We start from the raw sequence: 26162 nt of genomic DNA, 5'->3' as shown, positions 1-26162 counted from the left end.
GCTCGCGCCGTGGCTGCCACTCGTGCGGCGGGGAAAGGCGAAGCTGCTGTTCGCCCCGGGGGAGCTTGTGCCGTCGTCTGAACCCCGGCTGCTGGCAACGGTGCACATCGCCACTCGTCGGGCCTTTGCTCGACACCGTCGCGCGGCGCTCTCCTACCTGTGTTGGGGGATGATATGCCTGCCCAGAGCCCAGGCGGAGGGAAGCCTTGCGCTGGGGGATTTTAGGAGACTGGCTGCTGGCGTTTCGGTACCCGTCGTCTCGTGCCTGCCTAGGCAGGGTGCAGCTGAGGCAGTGGCGATCTGTTGGCGCGTAGCTCACGTGCTGGTGCTGGGATGGGGGAGAGGAAAGGTAAGCGTCTTGAAACCCAAGTCGTTTTAGTACCCAGAAATGTACAGAGCAGGAAAATACATTAAAAGCTTCTTGGGGGGGTCAAGGCAGCACGGTCCTAAAGCGGAATGTGTTTGCAGTGTGAAGAAAGTGGCTGGCACAAGTTGTCTCTGTGAGGAACAGGGGAAAGCCCCTTTCTGTACCGGCAGGTCTGGGTCAACCCCAGCTGCCGTAGAGGTGGACGGCTGTAGAAGATGGTGGCTCTGGTGAACCTGGTCAAGGCAGTATGAAAGTGGGTTAGACCACGTGGCGATGTAGACGTGACATGTTAGGGCAAACACCGACAGTACCAAACCCTCCGGTAAAAAACAAACTCTTTGCTACCTGTGGCTGGAAGTTCAGTGGCAGCCTGGAGAAGTTGCATCACGTGTTTGCCAACGCAAGCGCTCGAGAAGCTGAGCGTTGAGTCAGGTCAGGGAACTGATCTGGCTGAGGAATCACTGTTATTTGGGAGGATAGCTTGCAAATCTACTTTGCAACTCCCGTACCCCTCTGCCGCATTAACGCTGGGGTGGGAGGTGCGAGTGTGAGGGGCAGTGTTGCAGAGGAAAGCTTCATTAGGAAGCCTCACCTCGGGCAACTCAAGTTAGGATCCCCGAGAGCCAGGGAGCAGGCAGGATTTTAACAGGGGTCAGCATGGAGATTACGTGGGCTTAATTCTCTTCAGCTGTGTGGGAGCTGGTAGGTGAAGGCAACAGCAGCTTGTCCTGCCATCCTCAGCTCGGCCTGTGTTGGAACTACGGTTGTCTTGGCGCTATTGGGGTTTTAGTGCAAGGAGGATTTGTCTAGAGATAATTATTAGAAAATACTCATTCTCAAAGAACTTCATTTCAGGAAACTTGTTTTCATCGGCTGTATAGCGGTATTTCAGAAGAGACAGTAATTTCTTGACTTAGTCCAAGGGAACTTCCACGTGTAGCTAAGTCATCGCTAGCCTGAGTAAAAGCATGCTTTCACTACAGGGAAAGCATCTTCTGCTTTGCTTTTTCTGGAGCCTGGAAGAGACTGGTTTGCAGAGTAGCACCCTCTCCTTTTGCAAAACGATGAGAGGTTTTGTCTTAATGAACAGAAAACCCCCTTGCTTTTAATTCACCACGTTAGTTTCATTGAAAATCTCTCCGAGGGCTTGTTGTTGTAGGTGAACACGTTTGGCACCTTTCTTGTTCGCATTCTTAGAGCACGTTTTGTTTTGTGAGGTGAAGGAGCTTTAATATCGCACGACGAGCTTCTCCAAGCAAAATGCTGTGTTGATATTCTGATTTCGTTCTAAACTAGTTTTCTTTGGAGTTAATTAGAATTGGCTGGGCACCTATTTAGCTAAATCAAAATAAGACTGTGGTTTCATATACACTTCCTTTGGCAGGCGTAGCAGATTAAGCAGATTCTGTGCCAGGCTGTGCCCTCTCTCCCTCTTGGTGAACCTGATCTAGGAGGTAGTATGGGTTAAAACCAGTCCAGCCAGGGGGGAGGGAAAAAAAAAAAAAAAGGTTTTAAACAGAGATCAACTCCCTGGTGAAGTTTACCGGAACACCGCACAGTTTCAGTGACATGGTTGAAGGGGTGAGGGGAGAGAAGGGCTTCAACAGTTTCTTCAACAGCTTCTTCTACTCGAAGACAAGCATGTGAAACCATGCCCTAGTTGTGTTCTCCAAGGGCTTCCTACTAGTTTAATTACATCCGTTTAAAGTCGCTTCAAGCTGCGCCAGTGTAGATGAGAGATTTGCTTGGTTTCCTTGTGTCGACTTGACTAAAAGTGTGTTTTGACCCAGGGAGGCTGCAGTTGCTCTTTCTGGTTCGGTGTTGCATCGGGAGGCTGCTCATCCCTCTATTTCTCAATAAACTTCCTGGTCCGCCTTCTTAAGGATGCTGTTCTTTCACTGTTCGCTCTGGTTTGTGCTTGAGACCACATCTGTTGTTTTTCCCCCGTTTTATTCCTTCTCTTAGTTGAAATCTCGATTCTTTTTCTCTTCTGTTCTTCTTCGTTCCCTGTGAAATGCCTGTCTTTGGCACGTGTCCCACATCATCCGTAGAGGATAGAGGCCAAGAATTCATGAAACAGTGTCTATCTCTGTTGCTATGTCCTCCCGGCTCTCTTCTCATGGCTGTCGTGCCTCCTCTGTTGACCAGCTCTCACTTGAGTACTCAAAACGTGCTGTTTCTCCCAGCTCCTCACACCACCCTGTTATCACTTCTCCCTTGCCAGACCTATTCTCCGGTCACACCTGATCTGTGCTTTGAGGCTTCAGCTCGTCTCCAACTTCTGTTCCACGTTGCGCAGCCGTACGTGTCCCCTTCCCCCGTTGCACAGAATGTCCCTTTTGATTTCTCCCAAAACATCTGTCCTGCCACTGTGCTCAGGGGCAGAACCTTTCTCCTCCCCTTCTTTCAGTTTAGCCTAAGATGGTGAAATCCCCGCAGATTGTTTGTTCCCCTATTTCCTTTATGTTGTATTTCTCTCCAAGCACCAAAAGACTCCTCCCCTTCCTGCTCCAAGCCACCTCTCATTCTCTTTGGGTATGACCCTGCTCTCTGTTTTAGCGTCTGCCCGGCTCCCCCTTCATTATATAGTATTTCTTCCATCTTACAGTGTGTGTCTTTTAGCAGGTTTCCCCCTCTTCTCCTGACCTCTGATTTCCGTAGTCTGTTTGCTCACTTGTGCCCTCGTACGTGCAGATGGGTCTGTCGCTTCTTTTTTGCAAACAAGCTGCCTTGCCCCGATTTCTCCTACGTGCCTGGCCCTTCTTTTCTGTCTGGAGGATCCCCACTGGCATGTTTGGGCTGAGGTGAGGATACCCAGCAGCAGCTGCGTTCGGAGGAGTCATTCAATTCCACGGCTCGATCCCTTGAGCTGCTGGCCGGTAGATCCCTGTGCGGCTCGTTTCAGCATAAACGGATGGTGCAAGCTGCTTCTTGTCCTGTTCAGAGCTTGTGTCGCCAGGAGTTTGTCAGGGAAAAGAAAACTGACAGAGATTTGGGATCACGTGTCGCTTTCAGCTTCTTCCCACTCTCACCCGCTGCACCGAGAGCGTTGCTGTGGCTCTGTGCCTGCTTTACCTTCGGGTGTTTAGTATTTCTCTGAACCAAGAACCTCTTTGGCAGCATCTCTATGGCTTTTGCAGTCAGTCCTACCTGGTTTGACCGAGTCCACTTGTTAGCACAGTAGATCCTCTCTTCCTTCATTGCTTTTTCCCTGATACGACTTGAGCAGCAAAGCTGCCTTAATGCTTGAACACCCAGCGCTGCACGATTGGCTGCAACGTTCTCCCTCAAAAGCTCCACCCAGCCGACGGTGCGTCTTGGATGCTCACGAATCTCTGGATTTCCTCATGTTTTCCACCCGTAACCCCACTGAATACCAGCACCTTCCTGACAGAGTGAGGGGATAATCACTTGACGGCACGTCTGGCAGCACTGTTGGCAAACCTCTGCTCCCCTCCAGGGTCCCCCAGCTGCCTCCTTGTTTGAAGCTTTCCCCTTTGAACCCACCATGGGCTGGTTTATGAAAGTCCTATGAAGCCTTGGGGATGTCAGCATTTTAACAGACCATCATCTTGGGTAAAGCTCTGACTTGCGGCTTGCTACCTGGTGCTGGAGGTCCCTTTGGAGGGAGAAGAAAAGTGGAGGAATCTTTCAAGGGATGTGTGTGTGTGTGCATGAAGACACCCGTGTGAAACTCTCAGGGTAGCCAGAGGCTTTTTGGCAATAAAGTTGTTTAATATGAGGATGAGCAGACTGTGGCTTCTGTCCCAAGGCGCTGCTGATTTCTTCTAGCCCTCTTCCAGACAGACGTGTAGCATCTCGGGCGTTGTACCCCGTCTGCCTGGCAGCGAAGCTGTGGATGACTCTCTCTGAAGTGTGGTTGAATGCAAGCGTCCCGGGGAGAGTTACCAAACCTCTGTTTTTCTTTTGTAGGCAGAGCGGCCCCTCGAGCCCCAGCAGGTCCCGGTCAGTGACGAGCAGCTGTCATGATCTCTACAGCACCTCTCTATAGTGGGGTGCACAACTGGACCAGCACAGAGCGGATTCGCATGTGTGGCCTCAACGAGGAGAGGTGAGGTGCGTGGGTGGCGTGGTAGGGGAAGGAGGAAGAGAGCGGAGGAAGTGAGTTAGGGATCTGGAGAGGCTACGGGAAGGGAGCTGGTGCTGGCTCAGCCCGTTCTTACTAGGGTGTAAAACGGGCTGTGGTGCGAAAGAGCCGCAGGGAGGGGATGGATGTGTGGTCAAATGGTGGCATTCTGTGATGGTCCCCGCATCCCGTGCGCCAGTGAGGAGGGCCCACAAGCAGAGTGTGCTGGAGGTCCCTGCAGAGGAACCGTTGGCTGTGTGTAGCTGTATTGCCTCCACAGTGTTGGTGGGTGACAAGGCCGAGTTGCCTGCCTGTGCTATTGGCTTCACCAGACCTGTGCCCTTAACTGCCAGGGGAGGGAAAGAGCTTGACCCACTGCAAGCCAAGCCGCTAAGAAGAGCTTTCAGTGACCCGGGAGGGTTAGCACAGACCAAATGATCAGATGGGAGAGTTGTGACATGCCACCAAATAGGAGATTAGGGAGGATTAGTGGCTGGGAGGCAGAATCGATCAAAATGAGTTCCTGGCCTGCCCCATGGCTTTGCATCGCCTTTTTATTCCCACAGCTCTGGGGTCTTGTTCTCGAAACTGATCAGTTTGTGGCTTCCTTGAGGCTACTGTGTCTGCTCAGCGCATTTGCCGTAGCTGGAGCCAGAAAACTTTTATGGGCTCCAAGGCAGCGCGTGCCTGTCATTCCTCGCTGCGGGTGTTGAGGCTTTCGGTGGTGAGTCCTCCGAGGGCCAGTCAGAAGAGCGGTGGGACAGGGAAGAGTTCAGACTCTCGCTCGGGGCAGAAACACGGGCAGAGATCATCTTCAGCCCTCAGCAGCCGCTTGGCCCGCTGTGTGTCCCTCAGATAAGAGCTGGGGATGGCGTTGCCCTCTGCCTCTCCTAAACCACTCGGAGCTACTCCTAGTTTACAATAAACATTAAAGTTTGGGGCGTCTCAGCAAGGCAGGCAAACCGGGCTGGCTGCAGCCGAGCGCTCTCCCTTGGCTGCTGGCCCCGTTTAGGGCCGGCCAGGAGGCGGCTGGCACGGGGCGGCCGTGCTGTCCCCGTCCGCTGCGGCTGGGTGTCACGGGCTCCTCCGTGCCCGCTCCCCGCCCCGCGGGCCGGGCTGGCCTGTGGAGGAGCCCCGGCCGGGGCCCGGGCCGGAGGCGGGCAGGCCACACCACCGCTGCCGAGGCTGCCCCCGGGGCCGTCCCGGCAGCTGACAGGGCCTGAGTCCGGCGGCGGCGGAGGGGCAGGTCCGGTCCCGCCGCCCCTGCAGGTAGCCGAGGGCGGGAGGAGGCAGGGCTGCGCCCCGCTCCGGGCCGGGGCCGGGGCCGGGGCCGGGCGAGGGCCGGGCCCCGCTGTCCAGCTCCCGGCCGCTCGCCGGCGGTGCCGCGGGCAGCCAGCTGTGCTCGGGCGCCCCCTGGCGTCCCGCCGCCGCGCCGCCCGCCCGTGTGGAGCCGGCCCCGGCCCCGGCCCCGGCCCCGCTCTCGCTCCGCTCCGCCCGCCGCCGCACGGCTCCGCGGGGACCGGGCTGCGACGGCGAGCTGGTTCCGGGACCCCCGCTCCCCGCCCCCCTCGCCCCACAAGGCCCTCTCACCCCGGCGGGGCCGGGCCTGCCCCGGCGCAGGGCTGGGCCCCGGGGCCTGCCGCGGCCGGGGACCCGGGCACCGCACCCCGAGCCCTGCCGGCTGCGCTGAGGCGGCCTGGCCCCGGCCAGCCGTCACCCGCACCGCGCCGCAGCCTGCCGCGGCGATCTGGTCTCCCCGCACTAACGACAGTCCTCTTCGGCCTGCTGTGGCCGGGCTGACTTGGGAGGCCAGGCTGGAGAGGGCCCTGTCAAACTGCCGCCGAGGGGGCGGGAGGGCAGGAGCCCCCCCCAGGGGACCGGGCCGTCGCCGGGGCTCGGGAGTGTCAGCGGGGGTTGCCCTGTGGCAGTCGTGAGGCAGCCTGGAGTGGGGTCCCGGCGCTGGGGATAGGGGGGCCCAAGGAGAAAGCTTCCTCCCATAGCTTGTGTCTGTTACTTTGTTGTGAAAGCCTGGGAGGTAGGGGAGCAAATCCAGAAGAAATCACGTCATCAGCAGAAACTAAACTCGAGCTGTTTTATCCTGGCACCAGCAGCTTGTCTAAATGACCCTTAAAGACCAGAGAGTCGTCACCGGGTAAATACTGCTGGGGCAGGAGTGTCCCGGGGCAGGGCACTGAACACAGGAGCGCTGCCTCCTGTCCAGTCTTCTCACAGACCGTAAGGACAGCTGTCTTCTCAGTGCGCCCCATTTCCGTGGAGTTCACAATCCTTATCCTGAATTTAGGCTTTCCGCTCAGGAGCTGTCTTCCAAAGAGGAAGGGTCAAACGTGCAGGCCAGCAGGACATTGCACACCGGGGTGGCTGCAGACACCCGCTGCTCCCATCACGGACAGCTTGAGCCTGAAGAGCTTTGGCGCTGGAGGGAGATCTCCACCTGAGGCTGGAGGAGAGCAGCAGGGCTGGGCTGGGAAGTCCCAGGGCAGGGAGTGAGCGTGGCTGGGAGACAGAGGAACGGGAACGAGGAGGTGCCTGTGGAAGAAGAGACAAGCAGGATGGGGCTCAGAGGAGGATGGGACTGGAGACGTGTGGTGGGGCAGAACGGGAAGCGGAGGGGACAGGAGCGGGTGTGTGGAGCTGGGCTGTGATGCAGCGCAGTCAGGGAGGGCTGGGCTGGCCTGTGGTGAGACCTGGGGGGGTCAAAATGGCCGTGGGTAAGGAAGGTGCACAGAGCTGCTGAGCCATTGTCAGGCCTGTAGGAGCTGTAGGGTAAGCATTTATGTGTGAGGAGGTGCTATCCAGTGGGCAGAGCTCCGGGAGGGGGAGGAATGCAGTGGACAGGAGTGCTCCTCACCCCCTCAGTCTGCAGTGGCCAGTACCCACCATGTAACATGTGATGATGAGGAGCTGGTTACCTGAAGCAGGCACGCTTCTTCAGGCTGCCAGCTGCTCTGCTGTCCCATGCGGGGACAGGGAGGGGTAGGATGCTGGGACGGTATCCTGGGGTTTCGTAATGCTGTGTCTTGTTCCTCGGCTAGGAGAGCCCCCCTTTCTGATGAAGAGTCTAAAACGAGCAGCTCCCAGCACTTGGGGTCTCAAGAGTTTTGCGTCAGCAGCAGCCTTTCCAAGGTGAGCTCCTTGCGTGCATGTCTGGGTCCAAGAAGGCCTTTCCCTGACGGAATGGGTCAAGCAAGAGCATCTACCCTAATGGGTCCCGTGGGCTCCTTCTCGAGAGGGGTGCACCTAGGTGAAGTAAGGGCAAAACAGCGCTCTAGTTCAGCAAGAGCTGTTTGCCACTTCTACCTCTGTGTTGTGGGGGGGCTAGAGAGAAGGTCCTGCCTGCTTCGCTAGGAGCCACTTGCACAGCTCTCAGAAACACCTTCTCCCTTCTTGTTGCAGGTGGAGCTCACAGCAGTCAGCGGTGGTGGCAGCAGTGCCCAGGGGCTGGATGCTGATGGCAAGGTGGAGGAAAAGCTTGGGCCCAAACTGGAAGAGCAGCCACCTGATCCCAACCCAAACCCAGAGTGTGCGGGACAGACTGTGAAAGATGATGCCCTGGGCCCTCTGGCAAGCCAGGGGGATGGCAGAGGGCAGGAGCCCGCAATCCCCAGAGCTGCCGAGCAGGAGAGCAGTGGTGCTGATGCTGCCTGGACACCTGCAGATCCTCACAGTGACAAGCAGGCTGATGCTCCTCCAGCCTGCTCCGTGGCTCCAGAGATTGAGCCTGCCGGGAAGGAGAAAACCACCCCAAGCACTGGAGCACAAGGGCCAGGCGTGCTGGCAGAAGGGACATTGTCTGTGGTTGTCTCCAGCTGCAACACCTCTGCCTCCACTCCTGCTACTTTTACTTTGAACAGAGTGTGCTTTCCCACATCTCAGGCCCCTGCTATGCAAAAAATGCCCCTGTCCTTTCAGGCTGGGGCAGTTCTGAGCCCGAGCCAGTCGCTGGTGTACATCCCACCACCCAGCTGCGGGCAGCCGCTCAGCGTGGCTACACTTCCAGCCACCTTGGGGGTCTCCTCCACACTCACCCTCCCCGTCCTGCCTTCCTACCTACACGAGCGTTGCCTGCCGGGCATTATCGCTTCCCCAGAGTTGCGCTCCTACCCCTACACCTTCTCCGTCACCAGACCCTTGGCTTCAGACGCCAAAGTGGTGTCTGTGGAGGTGAATCAGCTTAGCTGCCCTTCGCCCTCAGGCGGAAGCGGTGCCCAGGCTGCTGCCGAGGGCGCTCCCCCGTCCACCGCTGGCCCTTCCCTCTCATCCAGCCAGCCTCCGCTGGCAGCATCGTGTGGGAGCGCTGCTCCCTCTTCTGGCACCGGTGCGCATGCCAGAGCCCCGGCCGCTCCCGAGCCGCATGCACCGGGGGCTGCCACTTCACTCTCTCCTCTGAAGTCCCCTCCACAGCTAGAGCGTGAGATGGTCTCCTCTCCAGAGTGCAGCGAGATGCCTCTCGATCTCTCCTCCAAGTCCAATCGTCAGAAACTGCCTCCACCCAGTCAACGCAAAACACCTCCTATGCCCATCCTCACACCTGTGCACACCAGCAGCAAAGCGCTTCTCACCACAGTCTTGTCCAAGTCCCAGCGCGCGGCCCAGACTACGGGCAGCAGCGTCACCTCATGTCTTGGCACCACCCCTCCCTTAGTCATCTTCCCCGAGTTCCTGCGCAACGGTGAGCAGGGCTCCTGGGTGAAGAACACCACGCTCATCAGCACCATTCCAGGCACCTATGTTGGCGTTGCCAACCCGGTGCCTGCCTCGCTGCTGCTCAGCAAGGACCCTGGTGTGAGCTTCAGCAGGGACCCGCGCCACCTTCCCAAGCAGGAGCCTATTTCTATCATCGATCAGGGAGAGCCTCGCAGCGCTGGGGTTCCCTGTGGGAAGAAAGCCAACCAGGTCAGCACAGAAGGACAGCAGGATCCTGCCAGGAGACTTCTTCATGGCAGAGTTGCTCCAGGAGCTCCTTTGTGTCAGTCCAAGGACATCTCCACCTGGAATCCCGGCCAGGGAAGTGTATACCCACGATGCCCTGTGAATGGAAAACCTTCCAATCCTCAGCTTCTGCCTCTTGGCTGGTCTCCTTATCATCAAACCCCCCTGCTTTCAATTGGCATCTCCACAGCAGGGCAGCTGCCCCCAAACCAGAATAGCTCCTGCAAGCCAGCTGGTGCAGGTGAGCTCCCGACATTCCCAAGTGTGCAGCCCACAGAGTCCAGCACAGCCGCCCAGAGCCTGCCCGAGGGGCTGCCCAGGCTCCCACCTCAGGAACGGGAAGCTGCAGCCAAGAGCAAGAGCTGCCGGGCTTTGCCCAAGCTCTACGAGGAACAGGCCAATCCAGTCCCTTTGGATGCAGGTCCATCTCTTCAGAACAGTGCTTTGGATGTGAAAGAGGGGAAGGGGAAGCTGGACAACCCTCAGAAGAGTCAAGAGTGTGATCAACCAGAGGCTGACTCCAGTAAGGAGGGCAATGCACAGACTGAGGCTCCTCAGGGGAGCTGTAGCCTCAAACAGTTGGATGCAAGGCCTAAAAACCAAGTGTTAGCGGCATATTTGTCACACGATCTGCCCACGGCTGGGCAGCAGAGCCTGCGAATGATTTCAGAGGTGCCCACTGTGCCCATGGAGAGTCAACACAAGGAGCTGGGCTACGAAGGCTCCCAGGAGCCACCAGCTGCAGAGCCCCTCCAGTGCGTCCGTCAGGTGGATCTGTGCAGGGTCAAGAAGGAGCGAGTGGAGTGTGACATGTCATTTACTTCTGTGACTTGCCTGCGAGCTGGGACTGCTCCCCAGGCCTTTGCTGAGGTCAAGCTCAAAGGAGCAGGCCAAATCAAGCAAGAGGGCAGCGTGCGCTGCAAGTCCAAGCGGCAGCATGATGGGGACACCAGGCAGGCCCGCAAGAGACTGAAGTGCCAAGCCCAGGACGGCGAGGAGTCCCCAAGCAAATCGGGGAGCCGGAGCGTGCATGGCCGGAAGGTGAGTGGGACAGGCTGGGACTGTTGGGTAATGGCAAAGGTTAGCAGGTGAGGTTGGGGGTGATGAGGGAGCTCTCACAGGGGAGGGCAGCTGAGTGCACAGGGCTTTCCACCCATGCTCTTTGGCATTACCTGGCAGTGGATTAATGTACCCATGCCTGCAGGTTATCTAGAGCAAAAATGGATCTGGGGTGTCAAAAATGCTGGAGGGCTCCAGCATGATGAGTGGGAGGCAGCGTTTTGTCCCTTCTCCTTTGCTACTCCAGCTCAGTCAGTCGGCAGCTCAAGCTTCAGTCTGCGCCCTCTATTCACAGTGGCGAAAACACCATGACAATCCGCATGAACTCAGCAAGCGAGAAGGCCGAACCGGCCTGGGATCAGTGAAGGATCACAACAGCCTCAGGGTAAAGCGTAAGCGCAGGAGGCCAGCGAAGACGGAGTTCCCATCTCCGGCGCACCGTGGGGACAGCCACGAGGAAGGTACTCTTGTGAATGGCAATGTGTTCTTGTGGGGTCAGGCTGCAGCGGTTCCGGTCGCCCTGATGCCTGTGGGGCCAAACCGCTGCTCCCCCGAAGCTGAATGGCCTCTGGAGCTAGTGGCTTCCCATAGCGGGTTGGGATCCAAAACAGAGCTGCAGCATGATGCTGGACTGCCCTTCCCAGGCCAGCAGACGTGTGTGCACAGATCTGTGGCGTGTTTTCTCAAGGCTCAGTTTTCCCCACAGGTTACCTTGAGAAGAAGCCCAAGAACAACTTTCGGGATTTCATTCCGGTGGTGCTGAGCAGCCGGACGCGCAGTCAGTCAGGTGAGTTGGTGCCAGGGGACCCAGGTGGAAGTCCTGGGTGGACTGTGAGTGTTTCCCTGTTTCGTTGGCCTTGTGCCTGTCTTCTGTCCTGCCTTGCAGGGTTTTTCTTGTAGATACTCTTGGCTTTTTTGTCAGCTAGAAATCCCGCTTTCTTGCAGGAAGCGCCGCTGGCTCTTCTGCTGGCGTGACAGGAGAGTGTGATGTGACAGGTCAGGAGATTTTACCGTTGCTGGAGGAGGATCAGGAAGAAGAGGAGGAGGAAGAGGAGGAGGAGACATCCTTGAAACGTCGCAAGCTGCGAAAATCCCACAGGACATCACGCTATCACAGTCGCAGGGCCAGGGACAGGTCTCTGTCCGAGAGGAGCAGCTGTTACACGAGGAGGACCCGGGAGCTGCCCTGGAGAGTGGAATCACCCAGGCAGCTGTGGGAGCCCAATGAGGAGGAGGAAGATGACAGCCACATCAAAAGGAAGAAAAGGAGACGACAGAAAAGTCGGAAATACCAGACAGGGGAATATTTGACTGAGCGAGAGGAGGAGCGAGCGGGCTACCCCCATAGGAGGCGAAAATCCAAAGCAGGTACAATCTGGGAAGGGGTTTCTGGTACTGGGCTGGGGATCACCATGGTTTTTTTTTGTTTTATTGCTTTTTTTTGTTGTGTGTGGGATTTGGGGGGGGGGGTTGTTTTTTGGGTTTTTTTGTAATGATGAAACTCCATCATTATTAATGGCTTGATGTCCACAGCATGGGCCACTTCAATTGATCAGCTCTTCTTTCAAAAATATTTACAGTAAATTTCGGAGTAGGAAACAGCAGCTTATGTGGCTAATTAGATACTGATCTTACCCTCAGATTAAGACAAAGGGCGTGGGAAAATGAGAATCGGACGAGGTAGCACAGTGAAATATTTCTGGACAAGCATGGGCCCCTGGGAGTAGTGTTCAGCATTCCTGGCTAAAGCAGAGAGACATGGAGCCATCACAATCCAACTGGGCTTCTTTATGCTTTGTCTTGCTTTATTAAGGCAACTTGCAAGCTTGCACCAGGGAGCACAAGGGCGAGAGGATTAACAAAGCTAGAGTGTCTGCAAGAGATGGAGGAATCCCCCTCTGTGGTTCCTATTTGCAGCTTTGCTAGGGGGAGAACGCTGTGCCACCTGCCTGTGTCCTGCTCACTGCTCTACCTCTGCTCTTGCGTTTTCTCCTGTGACTGCCCAGACCATGTGGTCAAAACTAAATCTGTGATGTGCGTTTCCCTGAGGTTTAGCAGTCTCTGTGGTCCCTCCTCTCTGTCCGTGCAGGGGCAGTTTGAGGCTGTTGGAAGTAAGGCTGGGATTCATCCCGCAGCGCACAGATGTCTCTGTGTGTGCTGACAGCTGGCTGGTAGCTTGTAGCTGTGTCCAAGTGTCCCACAGGTAACTTCTGTCAGGGTCGCAGCAGAGCATGTCCGAGCCACAGTGTTGGGGGAAGCACTTCTGCCAGCCCTCCATACGCTTGGGCCTTTCTCTTGGAGGTGATGTAGTGGATACGGACCTGTTTCCTTCTGCCACATTGGTGCTCAGATTGACAGTCCTCAGGAGAGGCTGAGATGCTGCTGAGGCGCTGTGAGTAGTAGAGGTGGCCGCTATCCTCCCACCAGCTGATCTCTCAAGCTATGTTTCTGCTCTGGCACAGTTTTACACGGTAAAAGTAAAGTTTCTGATGGGCTTCCTGGCAACTTCGCAGTTCAAGGGCGCTCTCAGACTGTCTCCCACGGACGCCTGTTCCAAACAGAGCCTGAGAAGGAGGTTTGAGTGTAGCAGCATTCGGGAGGGTTTTCTCCAGGAGCTTTACCACACATCTTAAGAGTGTCTGTCTTCTGTCCAGAAGCCAGTTTCCCTCAGGGACTGCTTGCTCAGCCCTCAGATGGGTGAGTTTCTGTATTTTGGATTCAGAAGTTGCAGCCTAGAGCCGTTGCTGGCTTTGGAGATGAGGACCTGGGCGTTACAGTGGCACTGTAAGCTGGCTGGCAGCCAGAGGGGGGACAGGGGGCCAGCCCACGTGCTTGGAGAAAGCAAAGTGAAAATTTTGGCCAAACCCATTTTTCTGTGCAAGATCCGTGGCCCCTGCTTCCTAGCAATAGCAAGACATAAATGAAAGTTGTGTGGTGCTTGATGTGGAGAATCTAGAGTCTCAGCATGACGTGGAAGCTGAAGATGCTGCTCCTGGAGACCTACAAAACCTGCCTTGGTACTGGAGGCAGCAGTGTCCCTAACAGACGTAAAGTTTTGTTGCTGGAGTTTATCCTCTTGATCCCTTGAACTAACCCACTGGCGCATCTCCTAGCTGTTCACCTAGAAATGAAGCAAAGTCTTCGTTCCCAAACAAACTGCCCAAAGCTGTGGAGAGAGCCAGGCTTGAGAGACTCAGACTCTGCAAAGCTGTGTACAGATGCCTCCTCCGTCCTTTGGTCTGCACAGGGCTCTTCCTTTGTAACCTATTTTATTCCAGCACTGATCATCTGCACAGAGGGAGGTGTACGGCATCGTACAAGTCCAGGCGGTTATTTGTTCACAGGGCTTTACTTTCTCGTTCCATACTTTGTTTTCCCGTTGCTGTTGTGCCCTTGCTACGGGATGTTGCTGTTTCAGAGAAGCAGAGCGCCTGTCCTTGCGCGATGCACGGGGCTCCGTAATGAGCAACCCTGCAGCTCTGTATAATGCAAGGAAGAAAAGACTGGATTTCCCTTGAGGCATCCTGGTACTTCCTACCTGCATGTATATTAATTGAAACTTTAATGTGCTACTTAACTTAAGGGGAAGATGTGAGAGGGCAAGGCAGGGTCTGGTTTTGTAGGCAGCAAAACAATGACTGTTCACTGGCATCTTGAAGGGGATACCTCCTGCATTTTCTGTCTCTTAAGGGGCATCCCACGTGAGTCCTGCTCAGCCTTGCAGGTAGGGGAGCGCACCGTATGGCAGCATGCAGTTACCAAACTACTGGGAAGCGTGCTGACAAGCTGGACTGTTTCGTACTGGATTCCCTGTCAGACCTAAGGAAAAGCCTTAGTCAGTTGTGTGCAAGCCCCAGCTCTCAGTAGGCTTGGCCTTTCCAGACCAGGATGGCTGACTGTCGTTTGGGCATCTTGTATCCATGCTGAGTCCGTCCCTGATGGGTAGAATCTGCAGATTCACTCTGCTTTTACTTACTGGAGTGTCTCCGCCGTGGGTCTGGATTTCTGGATGAGCAGCCATCAAAGATGGGCAGTTTGGTTTGCCTGGTGGCAGAGATCTGGGTTGCTGGCCTTCGGTGCTGTACCTACAGAAGCTCCTCATTCCTATTTCTCCTTTAGATTTTAGGTACCGGAAGCAGAAGGAGTCTGTGCAGGGTAAAGGCACAGAGCTACGACTGAGGAGCAGGCTTTCCCCATCCCCCCGAAAATCTCAAGGACGCCCAGACTTTCGGAATGGCTTTTTCCTGGAGCACTCAGACAGCTCTCCCGTCCAAGAAGAGCTAGAGAAACCATCAGGAAAACGCAAATGTAAAACCAAACACCTGGCAGGGATCTGTGACGAGGGGAAGGTATGGCTTAGGCTGATGAGGGGAACATGCCTGGGGAGAAGAGAGAGAAGGGGACTCCTGTTAGTAAGCCATGGCCACATGTGCCAAGGAGTTGCATTCCTTTCTTTTCCAGGGGAAAGGCTGCTGGAACCAGCCCAAAATGCACCCTCTGAAGAAGCCCCAGGACTTGTGGACACTTTGTAAGTCCCGTCGGGTCAGCCCAGGGAGTTCCCCTGAATTGCCGATGGCCCAGAACATTCCTCCTGGAGCTCGGCGGCTGATTGTGAACAAAAATGCAGGGGAGACCCTTCTGCAGCGAGCAGCTCGCCTGGGCTACAAGGTGAGTTTTGGTGCCTTTTGCTGCTTTGTCCCCTGCGCTGCCTTGTCTGCGTTTGTGTGTAACCAGGCCTGCAATGATCTTTCCTGTAGGATGTAGTGCTCTATTGCCTGCAGAAAAAGAGCAGTGACGTGAACCATCGTGACAACGCTGGCTACACAGCTCTGCACGAAGCCTGTGCACGAGGCTGGATCGACATCCTCCACATTCTGCTAGAGCACGGTGCCAACGTGAACTGCAGTGCGCAGGATGGCACAAGGCAAGCCAGTGAGAGGGGAGCACCTGGGGAAGCACTGAGAAGTGTGGGGGCAGGGAGCAGGGCGTGTTTTTCAGGATGAGCTGTAGGTCATCACTGGATTTGTCTTAACCCAAAACAGAGCATTTGCTTTGCAAACTCTTCCAGTCCCTTCTTTTTCTGCCAATGCTTCTGTCCTTGCAGGCCTGTCCACGATGCAGTAGCAAATGACAACCTGGAAACCATGTGGCTTCTACTCTCCTATGGTGCTGATCCCACTCTGGCCACTTACTCTGGGCAGACAGCTGTGAAGCTGGCCACCAGTGAAGTGATGAAGCGCTTCCTCTGTGGTAGGTGCCAGGCCTGGGGGTGGCAGTGTTTCCATCCTTCCTATCTGGCAGCATACGGGACCAAAGCTGGGTGTCAAAGGGTTTAGAAGTGCTTGAGCAGCAGGTGACTGAATAATTTTAGCTCTGTCCTGTCATGCGTGTGTGTTTTTACCACCCAATCTTTAATTATAGATTTGTATATTGTTTTCCAAATAAGATACAGGTCACTTTTCAGTCTTTAATGTGCAAGGAGATGGCAATGCTGTGGTCACACAACTAAAGACAGTGCTGTGCATGAGGCGTGGAGACACTGTTCCGCAGTTCCTGGTTCTACTGCATAACCTAAGTGAACATAATTTTGCTGCCAAGTAATGATGCCTTCTACTCGAAAACAGCTCTGCCCAAATGCTGCCTGTCTGCCGTTATTGGAAAGGACCATTTTGGATCCCTATGACCAAGAGTGAAGCGTGCCCACTTTCTGCACTGTTTGTGTAGAAGCAAGATGAGTGTTGTGGCTTCTATACAACAGCAAGGAAGAGACAGCTAGAGTAGCGGTGGTTCCCAGATAGATAGAAAGCAGAAAATCTCCAGTGTTGAAGAAATCTTGTTTGCCAGCTGTCTGTCTGTGCTCTTCCAGGCTCAACTGAACATGCAGGTGTTGGAGATGTAATTTTGAACTCAAGACAACCCTAAGAACCTTTCTTTCCAACCTACTTAGTGTTGTCAGTTGTTTTCCTTTTTCAGCTTCTATTTCACGTCCTCAGGCCTGGGATCACGTTGTCCTCTCCTGAGTGCGGGTACCCTTCTTGCAAGTTATGGGTCAGCTTTTGCCATAATGCCTGACTGCAAAGTGGGGAAAAGCAGCAGAGGTGAAGTGGCTCACCCAGGATGAATGGATATGCATGCCAGGATCATGCTTTGACCAGTAAATAAGCATTAACCCCCTCAATTTTTTTTTCTTTAGATTACCTTTCGGATCTCCAGGGGCGCACTGACGGAGATCCTCGAACAGCATGGGACTTCTACAGCAGTTCTGTACTAGGTGAGTGCAGCCTATGCCATTTCATTTGCAGCAGCACAGCAGAGAGAAGTAATGCTAGGTCACGACACATCATTCACTCAGGTCTGTCTGTGTCCCTCCCAACTCACGTCTTAGATAGAGATCTTGCCGTAACGTCACCTGCTGGGAGACGCTCCTGAAAGGGACTTTTTCTTTGGGAAGCTGCATGTGTGGATCCCTCCAAGAAGGCTGAACGCAGCGTGCAAGACTAGACTCCAAGTGCTGCTGGTGATTCCTGAGGGTCTTTGGGTATCGATCCCGGAGCATGTTATCCTTGTAGCAGCTCTTGTTACTCCCCTGCTAACCAGTCATCAAGATAAAACCAAGGAAGGCAGAGGACATACTTATCCCTTCAAGGTGTAGAAGTCTTGAACTTCCAGATTCCCAGAGCTGCCCATCCCTCTCCTCTGCTTTGGAGGGGAAGCGTTCGTCTGGGAGGAGGTCCTCTTCTTACAACGCCAGGCATTTCCCAGTGAAGGCATGACTTGTACCTTTTACTGTCACTTCCTGAAAATTGTGGTTACCAGCTTAGAAGTGTTCTTGAAACGATACAGGCACAAGGTCCACGAATTGTTCACCCTGTTGCTCCAGTTCCCCCAGGGTCCATGAATGAAAATGTTCTGGATCTAGCCGTGGGCCCGTGGCAGACTGCAGAGTCCCTCCCAACCACTTCTGAGACAGCAGATCATCACTCTCAAGCCCTTCGTAAAGACTTGGATTATTTACATTGGCAAGCTAAAAGGCTGTTGATTTTAGTTGCTCACCTCCATCATTTCCGACATCCTTCTAGAAATGAAAAAAATCAGATAGGTATGGAAGGGTGCTATTGGTAGGGGACTTATCCTTGGAGGACCCTGATGTCTATTCATTTCAGAACAGAAGAAATTCTGTACTCCTAAGAACGCTTTGTTCGTAGGCTTTTGCACCTCAGGCATGCCAAGGAAACTGTTCAAACCACAGCCGCCTTCCTCTGAATTTCTCACTCTTGAAGCTATCACAGTTCTTTAAGAAGAAGCCTCTTTACCACAAGAAAAATAGCTATTCTTTGACTGTAATATTTTTAAAGTAAAGATATTACCCCTTTCGATTTATCACTGGTTCCCACTTGGATTTCTCTGATAAACAAGGAAGGAAAATTGTGTGTGGTTTTGTGGGTAGGAGAGGTTGATTCTCTTCGGTTACTACAGCACGCCGAGTTCTTGGTTACCCAGAGAGCTTATGTGCTTGAGTTCTAGTATCTGCTTATGTCCCGTTCATCAGTGTCCTTTCCTCTTGAAGATCCTGGCATGGGGTTGTAGACTGCCAGTTCTCATACCCTCTAGGAGACCCGCTGCCACACGCAAGTAATTTAGAAATGTGCCATCTTGTTTTTCATATACCCTAATGCCTGAAGAGAAACGAGTGGATCTTGGAAAAGCAAGCCGATTGTGTTGCGTTCAAATTAGCTGCTTGTTTCAGTTCTTTCATTTCCATATCCCTCGGCTTGTCTTGAAAAATCTTGTCTTGCATCGTGCCTTCCCACATTTCTGTCCTTCACCACTGCAGGCAAAAAGAAAGGGATTATTTTTTTCAGTAAGCAAACCATCACTGACTCTTTTGGTGTTTCTTGGGGGGATGGAGGGGTATTGGGATGCCATCAGTGATGGCAGTTCACTGCTCACAAGGGCCTTGCAGAGACACTTGGCTAATGCATGGAAAATCTCCACAGGGCGTGCTGGGGACTGCACTTCTTTTCCTTCCCCTGGGCCTTAGTCGAGCTTTTCAGAGTATTTCTTCATTTGAGGGTGGAAAAAGACTACCTTCTCTGTTAAACACATCCTACCTCTTCCAGTGGGACTTCACGCTAAACCCTGGCCACTGTGGATGTGTCTCTACTGGGTCTCTGTCATTCACATGGTGCCATCTGTCAGGTTTTGTCTTCCTTCTCTCCTGTGCTACCTGAAGTTGGTTAACAAGCCAGACAAATCCCATGTTGATCTGCCTGTACCCTTCCCTAGAAATGTCATTTCATCCTTGCTGCAGTGGAAAGATCCTTCCAGTGTTGGTTGGGCCGATGCTTGCATCTCAGGTGCTTCAGACTTTAACAGGTACCTCTGCACAGCACTTGGGAGAACATAGGTTCCTCCCAGACATGAGAGTGGTGATCCCTGGAGAAATGTCAGCTACACAAAGTGTTCTGAAACCCCATGGCTTTTGTCTTGCTTGTGGGATATTTCTGTTTCTGTCTCGGAGAGAGGACGGCAGAGATCCCAAGCTGAAGCACCACCGCGCTGCTGTCAGAGGGTCAGTCACACTGCCCCTCCTTTCGCCCCTCTGCGTGGAGCATTCCCAGTGCTGCCCTTGACGCTGCCTTTGGGGGGCTGCGTGGCAAGTTGCGGCAAGGAACTAACCCAGCTGGGAAGTAATCCTTTATCCTGCCAGGTCTGTTTTCAGCGAGCACAGAAGGGGACCTTCCTTTTCATCCACACCTAGATCAGCTTACAGCAGTAGTGAAATGGCAGCGTTAGACCATTGTCACATGTCTTTGCCAGGCACTACTGCAGGACACTGACTGAGCCGGCAAGGAAGAGCAAGATGCCCAAACCTGAGACAAGGGGCTGGTTTCTTTACAGTGGCGTTTACCGAGTGTTTTGAAATGGGCCCTTTTGGCTCAGTTACCTTCAGCAGTCACCTTGGGACAGCAGGAGCAGATATTCCCCAGGGCAGGGAAGTACCTGGGTCTGCTCTGGAGTAACTGAGCTGCTCCCAGCTGTCACAGGCAGCAAACCAGCTCAGCAGAAAACAGTTCTCCTCCTTCAGTGGTTCAGTCCTCCAAAGTTTCCCTTTCCATCAGATCCACCAGCTGAAGCACAAAACATTGCATGTCCCTCAGGGTGGAGGAGAAGTCTCAGGCTCCTGCTCGATCTGTTTCTATTCTTTGAGGCAGGAATGTTGTCCACATTTTCCTTTTGGTCTGCAAATCTCTGGGGACCAAAAGATAATGGGAGAAGTCGGGGTGTGGGATCTCTGAGGTCCGAGTATGGTAAAGTCATCAGCGTCTTGCACTTCGTGCTACTGTAGTTCCAGATACGAAGTCCCACTCCAGGGTTTTGTTCTACACCTGGGACTAGCATTGTTGCGCCTGATTGTCTCCCTGTTACTCTGCGGTTGTACAGGATGTTCCTGTTCTTGTCGCAGCCTTCACTTGGGCTAGCAGAGAGGACTGAGTGAGGAGAGTTTTCAGGATAGATGTTGGACCATATTGTTGCCACATTAAATGCATTTAATTCTTTTTTCCTGGGTTGCTCAAGAAATTTGAATTTTTTCAGTGATGGCATCTGAGCTTTGCCTAGCAGTGATATCAGACCAATATTCATGTCACTTATTTTTGTCCTATTCTACAATAAGTTTTGAAGATTTAAGCACTCTGTTTTTCTGTTTCTTAGGGATTTTTTTTTTCCTTGCCAGGACTAAGAAATTATTTCTTTTTTTTTCTTGAGACCTTGTTTGAGCCCATGTCTCCTGTCATCTGCTGTTGTTTCTCTATTAAAATAACATTCTTGCTGGGTGCTGCGTTTATTCGTAGAGCAGTATGGTACGTGGAGCTTTCTCATGCAGCACACCATAAGATTTTTTTGCAGACTTTTCTGTCGTGCGTGGTGTTGAACTTTTGCATGATTGGTTTATTTGCTCACCAGCACATTTGGTCTGACTTCTCTCTGTAGAATCTAAACTCTATTTTCTGGAAGTTTTTGGAGTTATACTGTATTATCTCATCAGGACAAAACCACTCTGCAAACCCAAGACTATTCATGCCTCTTAATAATAAAATCCAGGCAGCAAGCTGTTTTTCAACAGGTGCTTTTCAGATAGGTGAATAGTAAATTTAACTGTCCTTAAATGGTTTATGGATCAAGTGTGTTCCATCTCCTGTGGAAGCAAATCCTGCTGGAGCTCAGATACCTCCTGGAACAGCCAGCTTTAAGCCAGAAATCTGTGGGGCGGATTCTCTGAAGTCATGCTTATCGTTTGGTTGTATTAGCCTCTAGATCTGCCGCACAGTTTGGTGGCACAGCGTTGCAGTCCTTATTTAGACACAGCTGCTGGCACGCACCTCTAGGTAACCTGCTGACAGTTGTCGAGAGTGGGATCTGGGTGGAGAAGTACTCAACGAGCAGAGCGCAGTGCCTTCCTTTATAGGATCTGTGCAGACAAAGCATCCCATACATCCACCTCCTTCCTCTCCGGCGCAGGTTCTTCCAGGCTGAGGACAGCTGTGCTGGCAAAGGGGAGGGGGCTGAGGCTGTTTCAGGGAGAGTCTGGGGATCAGCGTGTGGTTGACCCAAGAAAAGATTGCCAGTCGAAGTGGCTCATTCTGCAAGCAGGCAGTGCCTCGTCTCACGTGCGGGATCAGTGTAAACTTGAAGGTTGCTGCTATGACATAAGATGTTCTTTCTACCTGACCCGGTCACCGGGTGGAGTCTCGCTGTGCAGCGCAGCCGGCGCTCACTCAGAGTTTCTCTGAGACGAGGGGCTGGAAGGAGAGCAGGAGGAGCCCCTGGGACTTGGCTCTTGAAGTTGCTGTGACGTTGTGGGAAGGTGCACACGAGATTGCGGTGGCAGCTGGTCCAGCCGGGCAGAGCTGTTCCCCAGGGAGGGATGAGCACTGGCTGGTGTGAAACTGCGAGCAATGCCAACGTCTGTTTTGCTTGTTGCAGAGGGGAAAGACAGCATTGGATGCGATCTTCTGCTCAACCCTCCAGGAAGTTCAGACCAGGAGGAAGAGGAGCAAGAAGCAGACAACTTCATGTTTGAGTTCTCAGACAAGCCACTGCTTCCCAGCTATAACCTCCAAGTGTCAGTCTCTCGGGGGTGAGTGTCTTTTTCTGGAGCAGAGAGCATTTGGGTGACATTAATGCTGGGGTGGAGGGGGCGCTCACAGAACACAACCCTTGAGCTCGTGAGGATAGCAGCAGTACAAGAAAGCCTTAGGCTGTCCTCCAGGTGAGGGATAACATGAAATCTTCATTTATGGAAAATTCATGCCTGCCTGAGAAACTTTGAGAGCCCAAGCTGACTGCGTGCTAAGGAGACAGGCCATATAGAGTTGCGCTTGTGTCCTGTAGGTCTCAAAGCACTCCTCCAAAGGAGTAGATACCTTTATCCCTGTTCTGCAGGTAGAGACACGGAGGAATGGAGCTATTGCAGCTTCCCCAGGAGGAGCAAATTGCTGCTGCTGAGGCAGTAACATGCCTCTTGTGGCACGCTCCCCATCATACACCATCTCATGATGAAGCATTGGATAGTCTCTTTTTCAGAAAATGTGAGTGTAGAAACCACACTTTGTAAGCCCCAAGTCAGAGAAGCAAGTGGAAGATGCGGGGTAAGATGGAATTTGTTTGACTGATTCTCAGAAGTCCACCTCTGAGGTGGTCACCTTGGTCTCTTGTTGCAGTCAGGAAAGACTTGACAGCAGGATTTATCCAGACGAGGGCAGGGGCGAATGTCAGGCTGAGATGAACCGCTGGGTGCAACCGATCAGCTCTCCAGTGACTGTGGAGGAAGCTGGGGGGGGCACTGAGATGGGCACTCCCGCGGTGTAGATGTGCTTAGAGAAGTCCCAGCCTGGGATTCGTTGGCTGGCTGGCACAGCACAAAGCCTGTGAAGTCCTTCAGTCCCTGTTTCCTTTGTCTTGTGCCCCGGAGTTAATGAAAAGAGGAGAAAGACTGAGGGACTACAGGTGACGGAGACCTATACATGGGGGAACCAAGCAAGGAAAGACCCCTTTGGTTTAAGAAAGGACTTTGTTTTAAAACAAAACTGAGAAGCAGCACAGGTAAAGCCAAAAAGATATTTGTTTTTGTGTCGGCTGTCCGGTGCCTGCTGTTCTGTACCACGGGTGGTCACAGCCCCGGCATCCCAGTCACAGACGGCAGCATGTCAGTCACTTCAGCTCCTTGAGGTTAAGAGCAGCTTGTGTGTATCTTAGGTGATTATTTTCCTTCAAATCAGGATTAGAGATACTGGGTCGAAGGCAGGGCCTTGCAGGAACACAGTCAGTGTCTGGAGATGTGCGGCTCTCGGGGTCCCGCTCCTCGTGTTCCTGCAGAGCTCTGGCTGTGCGACGGCAGGGGAAGCACCGCTGCACCGCTTGGGACAGACCCGTCCGTCCTCAGTGAGCAGGAGGGTGTAGTCAGGGGTCTCCCCGTGCAATCCCGCTGCACGGCCAGACGCGTTCTGCTGCCGTGCGGTGTCCCTGTGCCGTGCCTGTCAGGAAGCCTCCCTCTCTTCTCCCTCTGTTGTTGCTCCTAGCCCCATTTTTCTCCAGCGATGGTCAGCAGCAGCTTGCATTGCTGGGTCTGAGTAGATTGTTTCCCCTCCACCATGGGGAAGGCTAAATCGGGTCACAGCACTGGAGCAGTCCTCCCTTCTCCACCTCCTGTGACACTGTGGCTATTGCGTTTGCTCGGACTGCAGCGGGGGGAGAAAGGCGACTTGGAAGAGGCAGCAACAAAAGTGCTACTTTTCTGTTTAGTGAATTTCCGAGCCTGCCAATTTCTGCCCATCCAGAGGGACATGTTCAGCGCCCAGGAGAAATGGCCGGGCGGGAAATGGAGCCTCTGGTGTGGCTTATCGCTGGGTGGGGATGCTGCCGGGACACCTTTTAAGGCGTAACTTTCACACCAATGTCCCTGTCTTGCTTTGCGTGCTTTAAAAAGATGTGACCTGCAAAGCAGCAATCGTCAAACCCAGGCGCGTCTGTGAGCCGAGGTCCCGTACGCGTGGTCTGTCCAGACCCTGCGGAGGAGGACCACGTGGAGAATAGTGCCCGGACCTCACCGGCAGCGCTGCGTCGAGGGGAGGGCCAGCGCGCCGGCAGCTGGGAGGCGGTGAGGTGGGCGACGTGCCTGCGGACCCCTCCGCCCCTAACCCGCCATCCTCTTGCCATCCTCACAGGCCCTGCAACTGGTTCCTCTTCTCCGACGTGCTCAAGCGGCTGAAGCTGTCCTCCCGCATATTCCAGGCCCGCTTCCCGCACTTGGAGATCGCCACGCTGCCCAAGGCGGAGTTCCAGCGCCAGGTCTCTCTCAGCCAGGTGCTGGCGCAGGAGGAGGTGCAGGAGAGCCCCGAGCCGGCGCAGGGCGCTGCAGAGACAGTGGAGCTGGTGCACTACGAGCCCGAGCTGCTGCAGCTGCTGGGTTCGGCGGTGGAGTACCAGGCCTGGAGCAGCTGACGGGGACAGATGGCTCCCTGCATCACGAGGCAATAATAAGGACCAACGGGAAGCAGCCCTCTCAGCGCCAGCAGCAGGGACCCGAGTCTTTGGCCAGCCAGCCCTCCTCTCCTCAGGGTCTCCTCCAGCTGGGGAGAGAGGGCCCTTGCCTCCAAGGACTTCCCAGGGTCCCTTGGCGGCGAGCAGCAGCGGTTGCAGCCGTCAGCCCCATCCAGCTACGGCGGGCGCTGAAGCCCTCTCCACGGGGCTGCGTGAGCCGGAGCTCATGGAGCAGCGGCGGCTCCGGCTCCACCGAAGCGAGGGGTGGTGGGTGCCGCTGCCCCTCCCCGCCTGACCCCATGGAACTGCGCCTCTCTGTTTGCCCTCCCCCTCCCAACGTCTTCCATAGTATTTATTTAATTAGTATTTAATTTGTAATGTTTCCTTTGGTTTTGCTGAGTCTGTATCACTGTGACGGTGAGCTCTGGGCTGGGGGATGAGGGCTTCCTCCGGCCCCTCTCCAACACTCCCCTGGAACAGCCAGCCCCTGAGCCGCAGACCCAGGGGGGTCACGGCCCTCGAGGGCCAGGCTCTCGCACCTCGGCCGAGAGCCTGGGGACAGTCACTTCCCTTAGCTTTGGAGCTGGCTTCTGCTGAAGGCGCTCACCCGCCAGCTGAGAGCCAGCCCCGCTGCTCCGTCCTCTCGCCGGGCTCCTTCCTGCATCTCATTCGTGCCGCTGCTCCCGCTCCCCGGCGGCCGTCGCACGGGCAGGCGCAGCCCGCGGCCCCCCAAGCGCACCCCACGCTTCCCGGCAGCTTGTCCCCCCGCCCCGGGGTCTCTTGCCACTGCAGAAGCCCCCTCCTTGCCCTGCGCCGGTGCCCGCTCGGCCTCGCCCCGCTCCCCGCGCCCCTCCTGTGTCACCGGGAGCAGTTCTCTGGGAGAGAGCGGGCACGGCGCCCGCCGCCCGGGCGCGGGGCAGGGCTGCTCCGCTCCCGGAGATGGTACAGTTTTATTGTACAGGTGCTAACAGGACTGAGGATGGGACAATCCTGGTTTGTCTGGCTCTCCCCTGCTCCGCAGCGGGAGCGTTGGGTGGGTTTTTTTGTTGGTTCGTTTTTCCTTTGTGTTGTGTTTCTTCCCAGCCAGGGCAGGTGTTACCCCTTCCCCTTGGACTCCCAGCCGCCAGCCTCCCCTCCTGGGGGCCGGGCAGCACCTTCTTTAAGCCGAGGGTTTTTTGCCTTTGGGTGTGTATTCTGGTTGCTCTTTCTGATTTCTGTTTTATTATAAGCAGCAACAGGCTGTGGTGTCAAAAACACTGATGTACAGAAAAAACCTGCATCAGGCCCCCTGTCTCCTGCCTTTTCTTCTTTGTCCCGTCTCTGATGCCTGCTGCGGGCAGGGTTCCTTGCGTGATGGCCCGAGCCTGTGGGGCAGCAAGGGGAGGCAGCACGGCTGCCCACAGCAGCGCCGGGGCTGGGCACTGGGGCAGGCGCTGGCTGAGGCAGTGGTGGCCTTTTACACCGAGCAGCCATGGAGCAGGGGGACATCGTCAAGCCAGAAAAGCTGTTGGGGAGACTCTGCTGCTTCTCCCAGCGCACGGACACCTGCTGCTGGACTAACGCTGGTAAGGGAAGCTCTGCGGCCAAGCCCGGCTGTGCCCAAACGCCACCGCTGATGGCCGGTGAGCTGTGTCCAGCCCCAGTCCCCGGCAGCCCTGGCCATGGGGCAACCGTTCCCTGTCTGGCTTCACCCTGCGGGAGCAGAGGGGGCTCGTGGGGCACTGCTGGGATTTTATTTGTTTTTTTTTTTCTTTGCAACATGCCTTGGAAAGATCCATTTTAAACCTGTTTCCCCCATTCCCCAGCCCAGGTGCCCTCCAAGGGCACAGGGATGGCTCAGCCTCTGTACGTGCCCTGGACGTACCTGAACCCCAAAACAGCTCCCGAGGTATCAGCCCGTGCGCAGGAGGCAGCGAAGGGGTGTGCGGGAGCAAGGGCCGGGGCTGGGGCACATGCACGGTCGGCCACGGCACTGATGGGGAGGGGGTGTGCTGTGTGCCTGTGGGCAGCGGTGGGGGTGGTGTGTGCCGGTGGTGTGAAACACACACACACATGCAGACACGCACAAAACTGTTTTGCAAAGCAGCTATAACTCTACGGCGCCATCATCCATCCGCTTCTTTCTTGATCCAGACATCCCTGGTCCTGCCGCAGTTA

General features: G+C 54.7%; 1 protein-coding gene across 1 annotated transcript; it reads left to right on the top strand.

Moving 5' to 3' along the window:
• Positions 1 to 4319: 4319 nt before the first annotated feature.
• BCORL1 (BCL6 corepressor like 1) lies at positions 4320 to 25290 on the top strand. Its single transcript, XM_076347558.1, has 13 exons — positions 4320 to 4439; positions 7508 to 7598; positions 7869 to 10445; positions 10759 to 10924; positions 11170 to 11250; positions 11409 to 11831; positions 14583 to 14812; positions 14925 to 15131; positions 15221 to 15387; positions 15568 to 15713; positions 16657 to 16734; positions 21450 to 21603; positions 23690 to 25290. Exons 1-13 carry the CDS (start codon positions 4354 to 4356, stop codon positions 23964 to 23966), a joined length of 4683 nt encoding a protein of 1560 aa, XP_076203673.1. The 5' UTR covers positions 4320 to 4353; the 3' UTR covers positions 23967 to 25290.
• Positions 25291 to 26162: the final 872 nt, after the last annotated feature.

Source organism: Aptenodytes patagonicus, chromosome 9 (assembly GCF_965638725.1).
Source record: "Aptenodytes patagonicus chromosome 9, bAptPat1.pri.cur, whole genome shotgun sequence".
NCBI lineage: Eukaryota > Metazoa > Chordata > Aves > Sphenisciformes > Spheniscidae > Aptenodytes > Aptenodytes patagonicus.
This window is presented reverse-complemented; position numbering and strand designations above follow the sequence as displayed.

What these genes read in the sequence shown, in the direction of transcription:
- BCORL1 (XM_076347558.1), top strand. Translation starts at nt 4,354, where the DNA reads ATGATCTCTACAGCACCTCTCTATAGTGGGGTGCACAACTGGACCAGC. An exon ending in TGGGGACAGCCACGAGGAAG is followed by an intron (nt 10,925 to 11,169) that starts GTACTCTTGTGA and finishes TTTTCCCCACAG; the next exon opens with GTTACCTTGAGAAGAAGCCC. An exon ending in GAGGCGAAAATCCAAAGCAG is followed by an intron (nt 11,832 to 14,582) that starts GTACAATCTGGG and finishes TTTCTCCTTTAG; the next exon opens with ATTTTAGGTACCGGAAGCAG.